General features: G+C 30.6%; 1 protein-coding gene across 5 annotated transcripts; it reads right to left on the bottom strand.

Moving 5' to 3' along the window:
* Window positions 1–2,747: 2,747 nt before the first annotated feature.
* LOC107878530 (probable glutathione S-transferase parC) lies at window positions 2,748–10,446 on the bottom strand. 5 transcript variants are annotated; one of them, XM_047415505.1, is made up of 4 exons: window positions 9,782–10,446; window positions 7,453–7,840; window positions 7,277–7,347; window positions 6,838–7,189 (listed from the first exon to the last, which is right to left on the bottom strand). In XM_047415505.1, exons 1-2 carry the CDS (start codon window positions 10,100–10,102, stop codon window positions 7,589–7,591), a joined length of 573 nt encoding a protein of 190 aa, XP_047271461.1. In that variant the 5' UTR covers window positions 10,103–10,446; the 3' UTR covers window positions 6,838–7,189; window positions 7,277–7,347; window positions 7,453–7,588. The 5 variants fall into 5 exon arrangements, 4 of the variants coding, with proteins under 4 accessions (XP_016581038.2, XP_047271461.1, XP_047271459.1 ...); XM_047415503.1 differs by having other exon boundaries at window positions 7,277–7,403; window positions 7,600–7,840; XR_001676888.2 differs by lacking the exon at window positions 9,782–10,446 and adding an exon at window positions 8,598–8,760 and having other exon boundaries at window positions 7,277–7,840.
* Between the last annotated feature and the right edge of the window lie 4,772 nt (window positions 10,447–15,218).

Raw genomic sequence — 15,218 nt, 5'->3', positions numbered from 1 at the left:
GGGTTAAATTGATATTTTTCTTATTATTTGAGACTATGTATATGAAATAGATTTTAGTGGAAGGATTATTAAAATAAAATTAAAAAAATTATATGATAGCATCAAATAGGATGGAGTAAGAGGAAAAGAGCAGTTACAATTCTATTTCCTCATTCTATTCTTTTCTCTCCATAGCTTCGGACGCATAGGTTAGTGTGATTGCTTTTGTTTGTTCTGGTTAATCGATTCCTAGTAAATAATCTCTTACCTGTAATGAATTAAATATTCCCTCCTTCTTAAATTATGTGTCATTATTTTCTTTTTAATCCGTCTTAAAATAAGTGTTGCCTTTCTTTTTTTGACAACTTTTTAAAGGCACAATTATCCTTTTACCCTTATTGGTCCCACTTAATTAAAAAAAATAAATATTGGCACATTTTTTGATAAAGGATAATTTAGTAAACTTTATCAAGTCTTCCCTTATTTCTTAAACTCCGTGCCCGGTCAAATGACGACACATAAATTGGAACGGAGGAAGTACTAGGTAGCATGTGTAGTGGCTAAGATGTTTTCCTGTAGAGTTAGATAATATAGTATTTTAATTTTTGTTGCTTTTCATAAAATGGTGCAATGGTTACTTAATCGTTTCCTTATGACAATGATGGCAAAGTCATTATCATTAGGGTGCATTATATGTAGTTGTCAGTGATATTAGGCCTGCAACTACTATTTCGTAGAATTTCTATAAATTCTCCGTGAATTCGAGTTCAATTTCATATTTTAATTTTTATATTTAGGACTACTACTTAGAATGAGATTATTATAGCAATATGGGTGTTATTAAATTCCTATTCTTATAAAAATTACATATTTGAACAGACTTTGATTATTTGGAGACCTTGCAAAAGGGCAAATTTATGAATTGATGCTTGGCTTTGAGTTCAGGCAAGTTGAGACTTTTCTAGATTCTTTTTTAATGTGCTTATTTGTTAGTTATGTGTAATGAGAGTAATGGGAATTGAGGGCCCCTTATAGGTGATTGTGATGAGCATCTATGCAGGTACCGGTATTGTTTGGGGATAAAATAAGTTAATTGTGTGTTTTGAACTGTTTTTTCCTATTTGCAAGCCCGATGGAATGAATTGTTGTGGTTAATAATTTGTTGAAAAAGCTAGCTAATGAGACTACTCTTGATAAGTTGAGTTGATATTGAAATTGATGTATGATCTGACTTGAGACACGAAGTGTTTTGCTTGACTTTATTATTGATTTGGGATCGGAGTTGCATGCTTGCACATCGTGCATTGCATTTCATATGGGATTGGAGTGCACGCCTGCACAATATTATATATTTATTTATTGGGATCGGAGTACACGTCTGCACAATATTCTATATCTATTTATTGGAATCAAAGTGCGCGCCTATACAGTATATTTATTGAGATCAGAGTGCATGCCTGCACAATATATTTATTGAGATTGGAGTGTACGCCTACACAATATATTTATTAGGATTAGAGTGCACGCCTGCATAGTATATGGACCTTGTAAGTCTCCCATGGGTCCTGATTTTGAAGCCATTGCTCGATAAATGTGTGCACAACATATGCATTGCATTACATTGCATTGATTCATTTGGTTCAGATTGGTTAAAGTGTATTTGTTGACCTTATACTTATTGTATATGTGTTGTTTATTTAACTAGATTGAGAATTTCTTGGATTGTGTCATAATATCCTTATGATTGTTAAACTTGACTATTCGGTTAGATTAGGGTGGTCTTCCTGAGTGCAGGTTGTATGTTTATTTTTAGATGATTGACGTGGTACACTCATCACCACTTTGAATTAGGATCGATCGATGATGCTTGCTGAGTACACGTGATTCCTTACTCACTCTTGCTTTTTCTGCACCTTATGTGTAGGTACAGATTTGATGATCTTCGGATATTGAAACCTGTAGTTCCTTCTTTGCTAGCATCATTAGAGATTCGAGATTGCTACTATTGGCTTTAAAGACTACTGAAATCTCCTTCAGCCTTAATCTTGTGCATTTTTCGCATTTTGAAAGACTCAAACTTTCTTGAGTTCTGTATTTAGTGGCTTATATTAGTGACTTCCAGACCTGGAATTATCTATGATTTGATTTTACTAGTATACTAATCTTCTTATGAGATTATTCAGGATTGGTTATGTTCTTATTTTCTTCCGCTTCTATGAGTTTGAAATGTTGTTCTCGAAATTGGGTATTTGGCTTATCTATCACGAAGGATGGAATAGGTGTCATCACGATCCCAAATTTGGGACGTGACATCTCTACTTAGAAATACATTCTGTATATTGCTATTTTTGTGTCCTGATAAGAAAACATAGATTCTGTCTATTGCAACTCGCAAAAAAATTTATTAGCAAGCTATTGTTAAATGCTAAGTGTTCCTTCCTCAAAAACTAATGTCCATCTCTTTTACTTTGCTCAAATTCATAATTGGCATGTCTCGTCATTTTCCATTACTGTTAATGGAGACCCAACTCCATCTTTCACAAACTCAAAGCTATTATAGCTTTAGTAGCTTTAAACTAGCTTTAAAGAATCACATTTGATTGTATGTTAGTAGGTAAGAGTTAGTTGGGTGATTTTTATACTTTTTAAAAATTTGGAATATAAAATTATATTTAAAAAAGACTTTCCAAAAGTACAAAAAAAAACTTTTAAAAAGACATGACCAAACACCATTCCAACTTCAATTCCAACTTCAAAAATTTCTAATTTTCATGGCGAAACTCATACCAAGTAAAAGTAGAATTGACTTACATGAGAATGACCAAACAAACTTCTCAAATATAAAACTACAACTTAAGGAGGCACAATGAAGTGCCTTTTTTTAGTACATCATGATGCATAATAAATTACACATGCATCTGTTTATTCAATTCCAAACATCTTTTTTTAGCATTGATACATACTCAGATCTTTACACATGCATCAGTTTATTCAAATCCACACTTTTTTTTTAGCACTGGTACATACTCATACACCTTGTGTTGGTTCGGCAAAGACTTAGCAACACTGTCCCTCTGCATGCACCTCTTGCCCCAAGCCACAATCTTTGGACACTCAGCCTCTATGCTGAAGTTACCATAAGTCGCATAGGTATAAAACCAACAATAGAACCCAATGAGAGAAATATCCACAAAAACAAAGTTATCCCCTCCAAAATAAGGCTTGTCTCCTAGTGCTCCCTCTAGCACCTTAAGGACTTCTATGAAATCTTTCTTAGCTGCCTCTTGCTCTTCTCCTTTTGTTGCCCATATCTTCTTCCCAAGTTCATGCATCTGAAATTTCAACAGACCATGAGAAAAAAACGTCATCACTTGGCCACAAAAAAGGGGTGGGGGGTGGGGAGGGCTAATTAATGAGGTTCATGATAAAAAAAAATGGATATTAGACTTAGTTCATGGGTTGGCATTTAGAATTGAGTATGCCTAGTCGCCTAGATCTATTTCGTTAACATAGTACTAGGCTCTTATCTTAAATTGTTCACTCCTCAGATATGCAGAAAAGAGCGTGCTAGGGGTGTTGAGTTCCCCTAGAGGTGTAGAGACTGAAAATTGACTTTTTTACATGCTTTGGACAATTATCACCTCCTTAGCTAGTTGTTAAGATTGAGTTTATGACCAAAGTCCTTTTTTAAAGAAATAAATAAAGGAGAAAGTACATGGGCTGATCACTTTGAAAAAAAATGAACCATAATTTAAAAATGTGGACAATTGGAGCCAGTCGACCTAATTTATTTTCGATTTTTAGCCATTTGATCCAATTGAATACATGCAGTCTCTATACTCAATTAATACACTTTTATACCACATTGATACACTTTTATACAATTATGGTATAAAATATGTATTTATATTTGGTATCAAAGATTCATGTATTTGATATGAAATATTGTATTTGATTGATAAAAAAGAAGAACAACAATTACAATGTTATAAAATCATATTTGATTGTTAGAAAAACTACACCAATTAGAAGAATAACTTTTTTTTAAACGGAGCTGCAAAAAAAACAATGAAAAAAGGACAAAAAGTTTTTTTTAGAAAAAGAGGGCAAACAACGAATTTTTTTAAAAAGTGTAGCAGCAATTTAAAAAATATAGTTAAAAGATCAAAAATAAATAAATGAAGGCAGTAGCAAAAAATGGCCTAAATGGTAATATTTTGGAAATTCAAAATCAATGGCCACTCGACGACAATTCTTTTAGCCGAATAACTATTCTTGTCCATTCCCCAATAAATAAATCTATCTTATGATGTAAGTATGAAACAAGACTAAACATCGAGGGTAGAGACAATATCGCATTTATTGTGAAAGTACTCTTAACACCCCACGGGCCCAAGACCAAATATCTATCAAAATGAGCACAACCATAAAAATATGTTAGCAAAATGAATCGCTATTCTAATTGTAAAAATTACATATATAACGACATGTTTATTAATAATTACTAAAATTCTCAACTTTTTTCAAAATCTCATAAAATCCCAACATTTGATCTCTGATGATACATGTTAATCACATTAGATACATAGTAAAGATACAAGTAATAATTAACTAAATTAGCACGTTTTAAGGGATGTAACAGATTAGTTTGCATTAAATCAGCATTTAATCTAACTAATTAAGGTAAAAAAACAAAATGAAATTCCACAATTTATGCTAATCAGAATATTACTCCACCACATTAAAACTAATAAATGCTTTTGTATTATTTTTTTGAAATTGAAAAATCTCCATTCTTCTTGTTCAGATAAAACATACCAATTTTTTTATTTGATTTGTCAATTTGAAATTGAGCATTCCTTTAATTACTATGCCAAAAGATCGGACAAGATTTTTTTTTTTTGATGAAAAAGTTGGTACTATAATGTGTTTGAAAAGTTCATCAAAAAAAATTGCAGAAATTATTAGTTATAAATCTAATTCTACTTCTCCTATGCCTTTGTTGGATAGCAAGGAAAACAAGACCATTACTAATTGCAAACATAGTGATGTTAAGGTTGGAAAAATCTACAAGGACAAGTGTACTCTCATTTCGGTTATGGCGCGATTTGCAATTGAGCATTCCTTCAATTACTATGCCAAAAGATCGAACAAAAAAAGGTATGTTATATTTTTTATGTAGTTGGTGTTGTTAATTTTGTGTACATTAATTTAATTTTGTATTCAATGTTTGGTTATTTTACAGATTTTTTTTATGTGTTTATGTTATTAACGCCGAGATACATTTTGTTCTGAAAATGATATATTTTGCTCATCTTGTATCTCAGTTTATGAATTTATGTTTAATTATGTTTCTTTTTGTGTTTTAGTTTCACATATATAATAAAAATGTCCTAGATAGATAGAAATGTCCTAGATACATGTTGTAAAATTTCCTAGATACATGTTGTACAAGTTTCAAGCCAAGATACATTTTGTTATGAAAATGATACATTTTGCCCCATCTTGTATCTCCATTTATGAAGTTATGTTTAATTATGTTTCTTGTTGTATTTTAGTCATGACGTTATGTTAATTTACTCGAAATACATCTTTATGATAAAAGATACATTTTGATCATCTTGTATCTAGGTGAATATATTGATGTCTAATTGTGTATCTCGGTGAATATATTGATGTCTTATTATACAGTTTGAAAGTAACTCAAGGTTAAAAAGTTGAAGTTTTATTTTCATTGATTCAGTTATGTCTTACGATGTCGTTCAGAGGATTATGTTTGGACATTTAACGCATCATCTCGATAAGTTGTGTTACCACCTAAATACAAACATCAACCAGGAAGGCCAAAGAAAAACAGACACAAGAAATCAAGTGAAACAATGACATCGAGCAGTAATTGTTGCGGGAGATGTGGTTATAAAGATCACAATAGGCGCACTTGCAACTTCTTTCCAAAGAAGGACTGACAAATATAGTTGACTAATGAATAATGTTGAATAGTTCCTTGGAATGTTGCTGGATTTTTTATCTATTTTGTTCGACATTTTAGTTGATAAGATCCTTGATTTTTTATGAAATTTAGAAAAGACATTTACCGAAATAAATAGCATTCTTTGTTAATTTGTTATTTAGTTATATATGTTTTGATGGTGTATTTTTCGTGACACATAAAATAGAAATTTAGATATATTAAACTGACAATGTTATTATACATTCTATTAGTAGTTCTGCCATAGTGAACGATAGAAAATAGATACATTCTTATAGTGTGTATCTCCATTAAATTTATAGATTCAATTTTAACAAATATGTATTGTTTGTAAAATATAATTTGTCAATATTATTAAAATTGTAATATAAGTTCTACTAGAATTTGTTATGCAGGTTATAGTCAAACATCATTAATAAAAAGAGTTGTAGATACATAAAAATGTAATAATTTGTTGGTTACTATGATTATATAGTAAACAGTTTCCGTATAATAGATACATACAATTTGAGAAGATGTATCTCATATAAAGTGATAGATACAAGATCTAATAATTTGTTTCACATGTAAAATGTAATAGGTTAATATTTTTAAGACTTAGTTCTATTAAGTTATAATATAATTTGGTATGCATGTAAGAGACAACATGAATTATCTATAACAAAAAACTGTTATAGATACATAATACAACAATGTTGTGATGGTTAATACCTGTATTGTAATATATCTTTCTTTATTTTAGATACATAAAATTATAAAATACAGTAAAACATGTATCCAATACAATGTTTGTATATTGCGTGGAAAAAATATCATAACGATAACATAAATATATCTTTATGTTATTTAGCATTGCGTTAGAGTGTTAATGCAAAATAGAAGTAATTATTCATTAAAAAAATTTAACGTATGCCTGTCTAAACACTACTAACATCATCAAAGTTTATATCATCAACAATATTTTTAATAGTCTACTAGCCAAAAATTAACAATTACCGAATACGCAAAACACGATCGGTTTCTTTTGGTGTGAACTTCATCCTTGGCCTTGGTGGATCGTAATTCTCACTAAAGTATCCATTGTCTGCTTTTACAGATCCGTACTTGCACAAAATACTAACATATCTCAGACGATGGTAGTGAGCATCAATTTTCGAAGATGGAATGTCTAATCCCTCGCTCAGATACTCGGCATATACAGCTACAAATACACCACAATCCCTGAATAAAAATTAGTAATTTAATTAGAAAACCCAATATAAAATTATAAGCTAATGAAACCATCTCAAAGAGTAATGTAATACGTACAAACTTCCACTTTCTTGTTGTGCTATATCAGATATGTATTTCACTTGAAATGGATCACGTCCGGTCTTTCCCTTGTAGGATGTCAGTGCAGTCCAGTTAGTTGGTACCTTTTGCTAAAAAAAAGTTACTGTATTGAAAGAAAGTAGGAATCATTACAACCAACTTTTCAATCTCACTTGTTTGTGTTCTTTTTCGTGAAGAGGCCATTGAACCTTACACACGAATGCATCGATCCTTTGATGCAATGACTACCAATATCCAGTGAAAGGCACTATCACAGTTAATTGGGACAAAGATCTCATCAACTAAATGTCAAGGCTGACCTGCACGTGGACTGAATCCCTTGATGGTGTTAATCAATGTCGTCTCCATATCAGCAACCTCATCAGTTTTTGCAGATGCATCTTGTGTGGCAAGCTCGTTGCCAGCGTCATCATCATAGTAATTCACATATGCCTTATCGATGTACACTTTGAAAAAGTAATCTATGGTAGTGTATCTCTTGCTTGGAAAATTCTTGTTCTTGTATTTCTTTCTCAAGTAGTACATGATGACATCCAGATGCTGTTCAAATTGCAAAAAAATGAAATATATGTTACATCAGCTTACCGTAATCATTAAAACTGAAAGAGGTACAAATTAAATGTTTTATGTATGTAATGTGATTAATGTAGGTAATAGACAATTGCTTCAGATAATGAACAAGATACATATTAATACAGAAAGATACATGTTTTGTTATTATGTATCTAATACAAAATGGGGGCTAGTCTATCTACTGTCTGATCATGTGCAGAATTTAGGATGCACAAGAGTTCCCCATCTAAGGATTTAAGATTAAATTAACTTTTATAAATAAATAATGTAAAAATATTTTTACATTATCAATGTTTTTAACTTGTTATAACATACTTGTAACGTAATTCAATCCCTAAAAATAAAAAAAAATAAAAAAAAATATTTGAGATTAAACAACACAAGAAACATATCAAAACATTTATAGTAACTCTCAAATACAAGTTAATATAACATGTATCTTAGAAATAAAAACCTGTATCTATTATATTTAGACTTTAAATAAAATTGAACACAACTAAATACAAATCAAAGCATTAATAATCACTCACATATACAAGTCCGCTTAACATGTATCAATGTATTTATGAACTTGTATTTTGTCATATTAATTTCAATAAAAGATAAAATACACAAGATACAAATAACTTAGCAACAAAAAAACAAATAAACAATGCAATTCTAAACATATCATGCAACCCAAAATATGTATCTCGACCTAACATTCAATAGAACATGAAATTACCTTAGGAAGTTCATCTCTGGAAATTACTTCGACAATTCGTCTTCTCTTGTCGGGAGTTTTACTTTCATGACTGTTGGATCCCCTTTTCTTAGAACCATTTTTTTTTCTTATCCTTAGAATGCTTTTGCCACAACTTCTTCATAATTTGGGGATCGTTTCTATGTTTTAATCTATTTTCATCAAAGTCAACAAATTCATAATCAAAACTTCCGAAAATGAAGTTAACAACTTCATGAGATTCTTTGATACTTTCTAATTGAGAAACCTCAAGACTAAAGGAAGGTCCCAAATCTCTATTCATAATGGCAATTCAAACAATGAAGCCTAAAAAATAATTAATCGAAGAAATTGCTCAACCAAATCACCCAAATTTTACTCTATAAACTTAGGTGCAAAATAAATTTTTTGAAAAAAAAAAAACGTAAAATCAATTAGAAGAAATTGAAGCAGATTTTAGGGAGGAAATTACCTTGCTTCAAGTTTTGAATTGAATGAAGAAGTTGGATAGAAACCGCTCCACAAATTGTGGCGTACAAAGAGGGAGAAGTGGATATTTTTGGTAAAGAATCTTTTTTGTAGTTGGATGTTTTAACTTGTATCTCAACTTTATCAAAAATTATGAAATATTGGGATTTAGGTAATTTTTTAGAAGTGGGTAGATTTTTAGAAGTTTAAAAACGTATGTTGTGTATTTAGGTAATTTTTTCATTCTAATTTAACTCCAAAACTGGACTCATCGGGTCACAATTGACCAAGACTATAAGAAAACAACATTACACTCCAATAATACAACATAAAACAACAGTGTTTTGATTCCAAATTTGTTGGCATTGGCTAAAGAATTCTAATTAGTTCTTTGAAAACGGGTCGTTTAACTTGTCTCAACGGACATCTATACCCTCCATATTTAGATATATACAAATAAGCAATTAAACTATTATAAAGTTGAACAAGTACGCGTCAGCGTGGCAAATCATGTGAGATGCACGCGTCCTACATGCCAAATCGCATGAGATTTGTCACGTAGGAAGTGCGTGTTTACTTGTTCAACTTTATGATAGTTTAAGTATATCTTATGTCTACTTGTGCACACCCAACGTTGAAAAACACGGATGTCAGCTAAGTTTAAAGACACGCTAATGTATATATTATGACAAAGAGAAAAGAGAAGGGAACGAATTTACCTTCTTGTCAATGTAGTCAGCCCAGAACCTAGCTTGTGCTCTTTCATAAGGATCACAAGGGAGAAAAGGGGCTTTGTCCTTCCGCACTTCATCAATGTACTCAACTGCAATATTAGACTCGCATATGGACTTCCCATTGTGAATCAAAACTGGGATTTTCTTGTGGACAGGGTTCATCTGCAAAAGTAGAGGACTTTTGGTATTCAGCAACTCCTCTTCTTTGTACTCATATTTTATCTCTTTTTCAGCAAGTGCAACCCTTAGCCTCATGCCAAACATGCTAGGCCAGAAATCCAACAGAATCACCTCATTGTTAGCCATTTTTGCTGTGTGAATAGACAAGGCAAATGCTTAGAAGAAAGAAGTTATTAATTTTCACAATTGCTAATTAATATTGATTGTTTTATGGTTTGTACATAGTCTCCCATATATAGTAGTGTTGTAGATGCCTTCATTTTCGATTTGTTACGTATAAGTAATGATGTATGTGGTCCATTGGGCTTGGGGTGTTCACACAGTTAATGCATGTGGTGAGTTTTAAAATGGCTTTATAGAGAAACAAAAGTTACTAGAAATCCAACAGAATCACCTTGCCATCATCCATTTTTGTTGTATGAAGAAAAAAACAAATGAAGATGAAGAAAAAGAAAGAAGTATCTTCCTAAAATTGGTAGTACTGATTTGTTTGTCGTATTAAATACATATATATTAGTTATATATAAGAGGGAGTTTGAGTGGTGAAGCACGCAGCAGATCGACATGTCTGCTTTAGCTGCTTCAACTGTATTTTTATTGTATCATTCTTAATTAATTATTATAAGTCATTTACGTATTAAAAAATAATAATATTTAATATAAATAAGTAAAATAAACATTTCTAACATGTTCGCTTCAGCTCTTTCAACCGTAGTTTTATCATATCACCCCTAATTAATTATTATAAGTATTTTAAGTATTAAAAAATTAATAGTATTTAATAAAAAAGATGAAATAGATATAAAATAATGAACTAACTTGTGATGTTTTAAATTAGTTTGACGTCTTATATGAGGCCCACTTAGATTTTTTTTTCACAAATAATTTCCTTAGTTATTATGTTATATCACTTCAAATACATGTTTACTTCGCGGCTTCAATCGTGATTTTATTATATCATCCCTAATTACTTATTATGATTATTTATGCATTAAAAAGTTATGTTATTAGTATCCCATATAAGAATTCATAATAAGCAGTTGAAACAGGCTGCTCATGGCCGGCATGCCTGCTTCAGTTTCTTTAATCGTGATTTTACTACATTATCCCTAAGTAATTATTATAAGTCATTTATGTATTAAAAATTAATGATATTTAATAAAAATTTAAAATAGATATTTATGACATGACTGTTTCAACTACTTCAATCGTAATTTTACTATATTATTCATAATTAATTATTTTAAGTCATTTAATTATTAAAAATTAATAATATTTAATAAAAAGGATAAAACAGACGTAAATGATAAATTAATTTTTAATGTTTTAAATTAACTGACGTCTTATATGAGACCACTTAAAAAAAAATTTACAAGTATTTTTTGTAATAATTTTACTATGTCACTTCTAATTAGTAGAATAGAAGAAAAAATATTATAAATTACAATAATTAAAAATTTAAATTATTTAAAAAATATAATTGACTATCAATGTCACAAAAGTTTGAACAACTTAAAATATCGTTATACAAATTTCAACAATCTAAATATAATATTATATGCCTAACTTAGAATTTATCAATCAAACAAATGAAACTTTTAATTAAATGATAGAATTGTATATAACGTAGAATTTTTAAGGTTCAACATTGGGCCGTGCGTAGCACGGCGTCAACCGACTAGTATGTTCTATATTTTGTGGTGTAGATGCCTACCATTTTTCAATTTTTTTGTGTACAAGTAGCAATGTGGTCCATTGGGTTGATTTTTCATTAATATATTGAAGTTTGAGCAGATTTTTCTGTGTGGCCTAAGGTCTATAGGTCATCGCTTTCACTAACGGGTCTCTAGCTAGTAGAGTTCAATTTTGTTTTGGATTTTTGGTTCGATAGCTGATATTCATATTGAAATTCAACTAATCTAAATTTATGTACTGCAAAATTGACTTTTAGAGCCATCACTTCTAACGAAAAATTTTCCATACCCAAATTCTACTTCAAGATATTAAGTTTATGTTTCAATAAGTTTTGAAACAAATACATCATCAGTTAAAGATTTTTAAGAGTTATGCTTCAATTAATTTTGAAACAAATGCATCACTTAAAGGATTTTGAGTTGCATAGAAAATGAATGTGAATGCATCACTTAAAGGATTTTGAGTTACAAAGAAAATGAATGTGAATTATACAATTCATTCACTTACGTTTTAGTTCTTGAAAGAAAGACAATTTTGTTTTAAACTATTCATGAACCTATTAACTATTACTTAATTAATCGTTTTCTCTTGCATGAAACTTTTATCCTATAAATAGTGTTTCTTTTGTTTGAAAAGACATGCATTCAAAAAAGTTACTTTCCCCTTGAAAAACATTTGAGAGACATTGATCAAAAGGTGAAATTACCAATTCAAGAATAGAAGAGCAACATTCTTGAATGCTATTTGTTTTGTGGCTTAGTTGAATCCCGAAGATAGAGTTGTTACTAATTCTTCCGTTTGCTCGTGGGAGAGACTCCAACTATCTTCAAGAAGCGTATTATCGTGCCTTTAAGCCAAACAAGTTTTATTTTGAATTCTTGTACAATTATCATTATTGTTCCAATTCAATTTGAAGATAGTTGTCTCAATGGCTTCTACATCAATATCAAATAGTATTCCATCTTTGCCTAATCCTAATTTTTAAATATTTGATGGCAAAGACTTTTCTAGATGGCGTGGAAAGATGAAATTTTTTTAAGACGATTAAAGTTGGCATATGTTCTTGAAGAACCTTTTCCTAATGTTCCTAGTTCTAAGGTAGCATCTGACGAGACTACTTTGATTAAAGAACAAATTGCCAAGTGGCAATATGATGATTATTTGTGCAAGAATTATATTTTTGGAGGAATGTCCAATAAATATTATGATCAATATTATGTTAAATGCAAATATGCTAAAGAGATATGGGACACTCTTCAAGCTATTTATTTAGCAGAAGAGACTAGTTCTAAGAAATTTCTCATTTCAAATTATATGGAGTTTAAAATAGTTGATGACATGTCAATCACTGAAAAAGTACAAGAATTCCAACTTATAGCTAATAAAATTGTTATATCGGAAATTGCTCTTGATGAAAACTTGCATGTTGGTGCTATTGTATCAAAACTTCCTCCATCTTGAAAAGAGTACCGAAGCAAACTCTTACACAAAAATAAAGATTTGACTCGTGAACAATTGTTGCAACATTTGCAAATTGAATAAGAGACACATTGGCGCGATAATAATAATTTGAAGGAACCTGTCATGAAAGCTCATATGGTTGAAGAAAAATCAAACAAGAAGGAACTTGAAAATAAGATTTTTTTCAAAGGCAAAGAAGACTACAAATTTCAAGCGTAATGGTGCCAATTTTAAATCTGGTGAATGCTATCATTGTCACAAAGTTGGTCACTATGCGCGTGATTGTAGAATTTTCAAAGCCGAAAAGAAGAAAGAAAAAGCAAATAAAAATAAAAAGATGATCTTGTGGCAATGGTCACAGAAGCATTTGTAGCGGAAGATCAAGTGAAATGGTGGATAGATACCGAAGCAACTCATCACATATCAGGTAACCGAAATTCTTTCAAGATTTATGAATTAGTGGGGGACGGTAAAATTATATATATGGAAAACTCCTACTCTACTAAAGTTGGGGGAAAAGAAACTGCTGAACTGAAATTTACTTCTGAAAAGATAGTTACATTGATGGACGTATTGCATATTCCTGATATTCAAAAGAACTTGGTGTCAAGTAAGCTTCTTTCGAAGCATGGTTTTAAAATGATTTTTGAGGCAAATAAGTTTATGTTATCTAAAAATGACATGTTTGTTGGAAAAAGTTATGTTGCAAATGGAATGTTTAAACTCAATATTGAAAATGAAAATGTTTCTGCTTATCTTGTGGAGTCACTGGACTTATGGCATAAATGTCTTGGACATGTGAATTTTAGATTCATTTAACTTATGGTGAATAATGGATTAATTAAAGATTGTGGAAAGAATCATACTACTAAGTGTCTTACTTGTAGTAAATGCACGATTACAAAGAAGCCCTTTCAGATAGTTGAAAGGACTTTCAAACTTTTGCTCTGATATTTGTGAGATGGGTTGTTTGTCACGTCATGGAAAAAGGTATTTTATCATGTTTATTGATTACTACTCAAGATATACTTATGCCTTTCCATTAAAAGCAAAAGATGAAATATTTGAGATTTTCAAAACATATAAAGCAGAAGTTGAAAATAAATTGAGTTTGAAAATTAAATCAATTAGGTCTGATAGAGGTGGAGAGTACTTAAAGTCAGATTTTATTGATTTTTGTGAAAAAAAAGCATTGAAAAATAATTGACCATGTCCTATACACCACAACAAAATGGTGTAGAAGAAAAAAAATAGGACTCATAGAAATAGTTAATTTTATGCTTTATGAATCTGGTATGTCTGAAAATGTATGGACTGAAGCCTTACTTTCAGCATGTCATATTTTGAATAGAATTACTTTCAGGAATCATGATTCATGATGCATCTCCACTTGAACTTTGGAATAATCGAAAACCAAATATAAATTATTTTAAAGTATGGAGTTGCTTGGCTCATGTTTGATTACCGAATCAACATTTAATCAAGATTGGCTATAGAGGAGTAGATTGTGTGTTTATTGGTTATTCACAAACCAATAAGGCTTATAGATTTTTAAATCTTGAGACCCCAAGTCTTCACACAATTATTGAATATTTACATGCTAACTTTTTTGAGCATATATTTTCCAAGAAAAAAGATTCTTTTGAACAAGATGCAAGTTCTTCTATTTCTCCTCTTAAAAGGAAAATAGTTGAGCCATTGAAAGAAAGTCAACCAAGACATACTTCAAGATCAGCCAAATCAAAAGACTTTGGACCTGATTTTCAAGCTTATTCGGTTAAAAAGGATCCTGAAAGTTATGCTGAAGCAATGTCTTCACATTATGCTCCATTTTGGCGTGAAGCCATTAATGATGAAATGCATTTTATACTGTCTAATAATACATGGATATTATCAGATCTTCCTCCTGGATGTAAACCAATTGGTTGCCGATGAATTTTTAGGAAGAAAATGAAATTAGATGGTACTTTAGATAAGTACAAATCCCGTTTGGTAGCTAAAGGCTTTACTCAATTGAAAGGTATTGATTATTTTGATACTTTTGAACCTGTAGCTCGGATGACCTCTATTCGTTCTTGATTGCTCT

Source organism: Capsicum annuum, chromosome 7 (genome assembly GCF_002878395.1).
Source record: "Capsicum annuum cultivar UCD-10X-F1 chromosome 7, UCD10Xv1.1, whole genome shotgun sequence".
NCBI classification, from domain to species: Eukaryota; Viridiplantae; Streptophyta; class Magnoliopsida; order Solanales; family Solanaceae; genus Capsicum; species Capsicum annuum.
The sequence above is the reverse complement of the archived record's forward strand: the minus strand, read 5'-3'. Positions and strand labels throughout refer to the sequence as shown.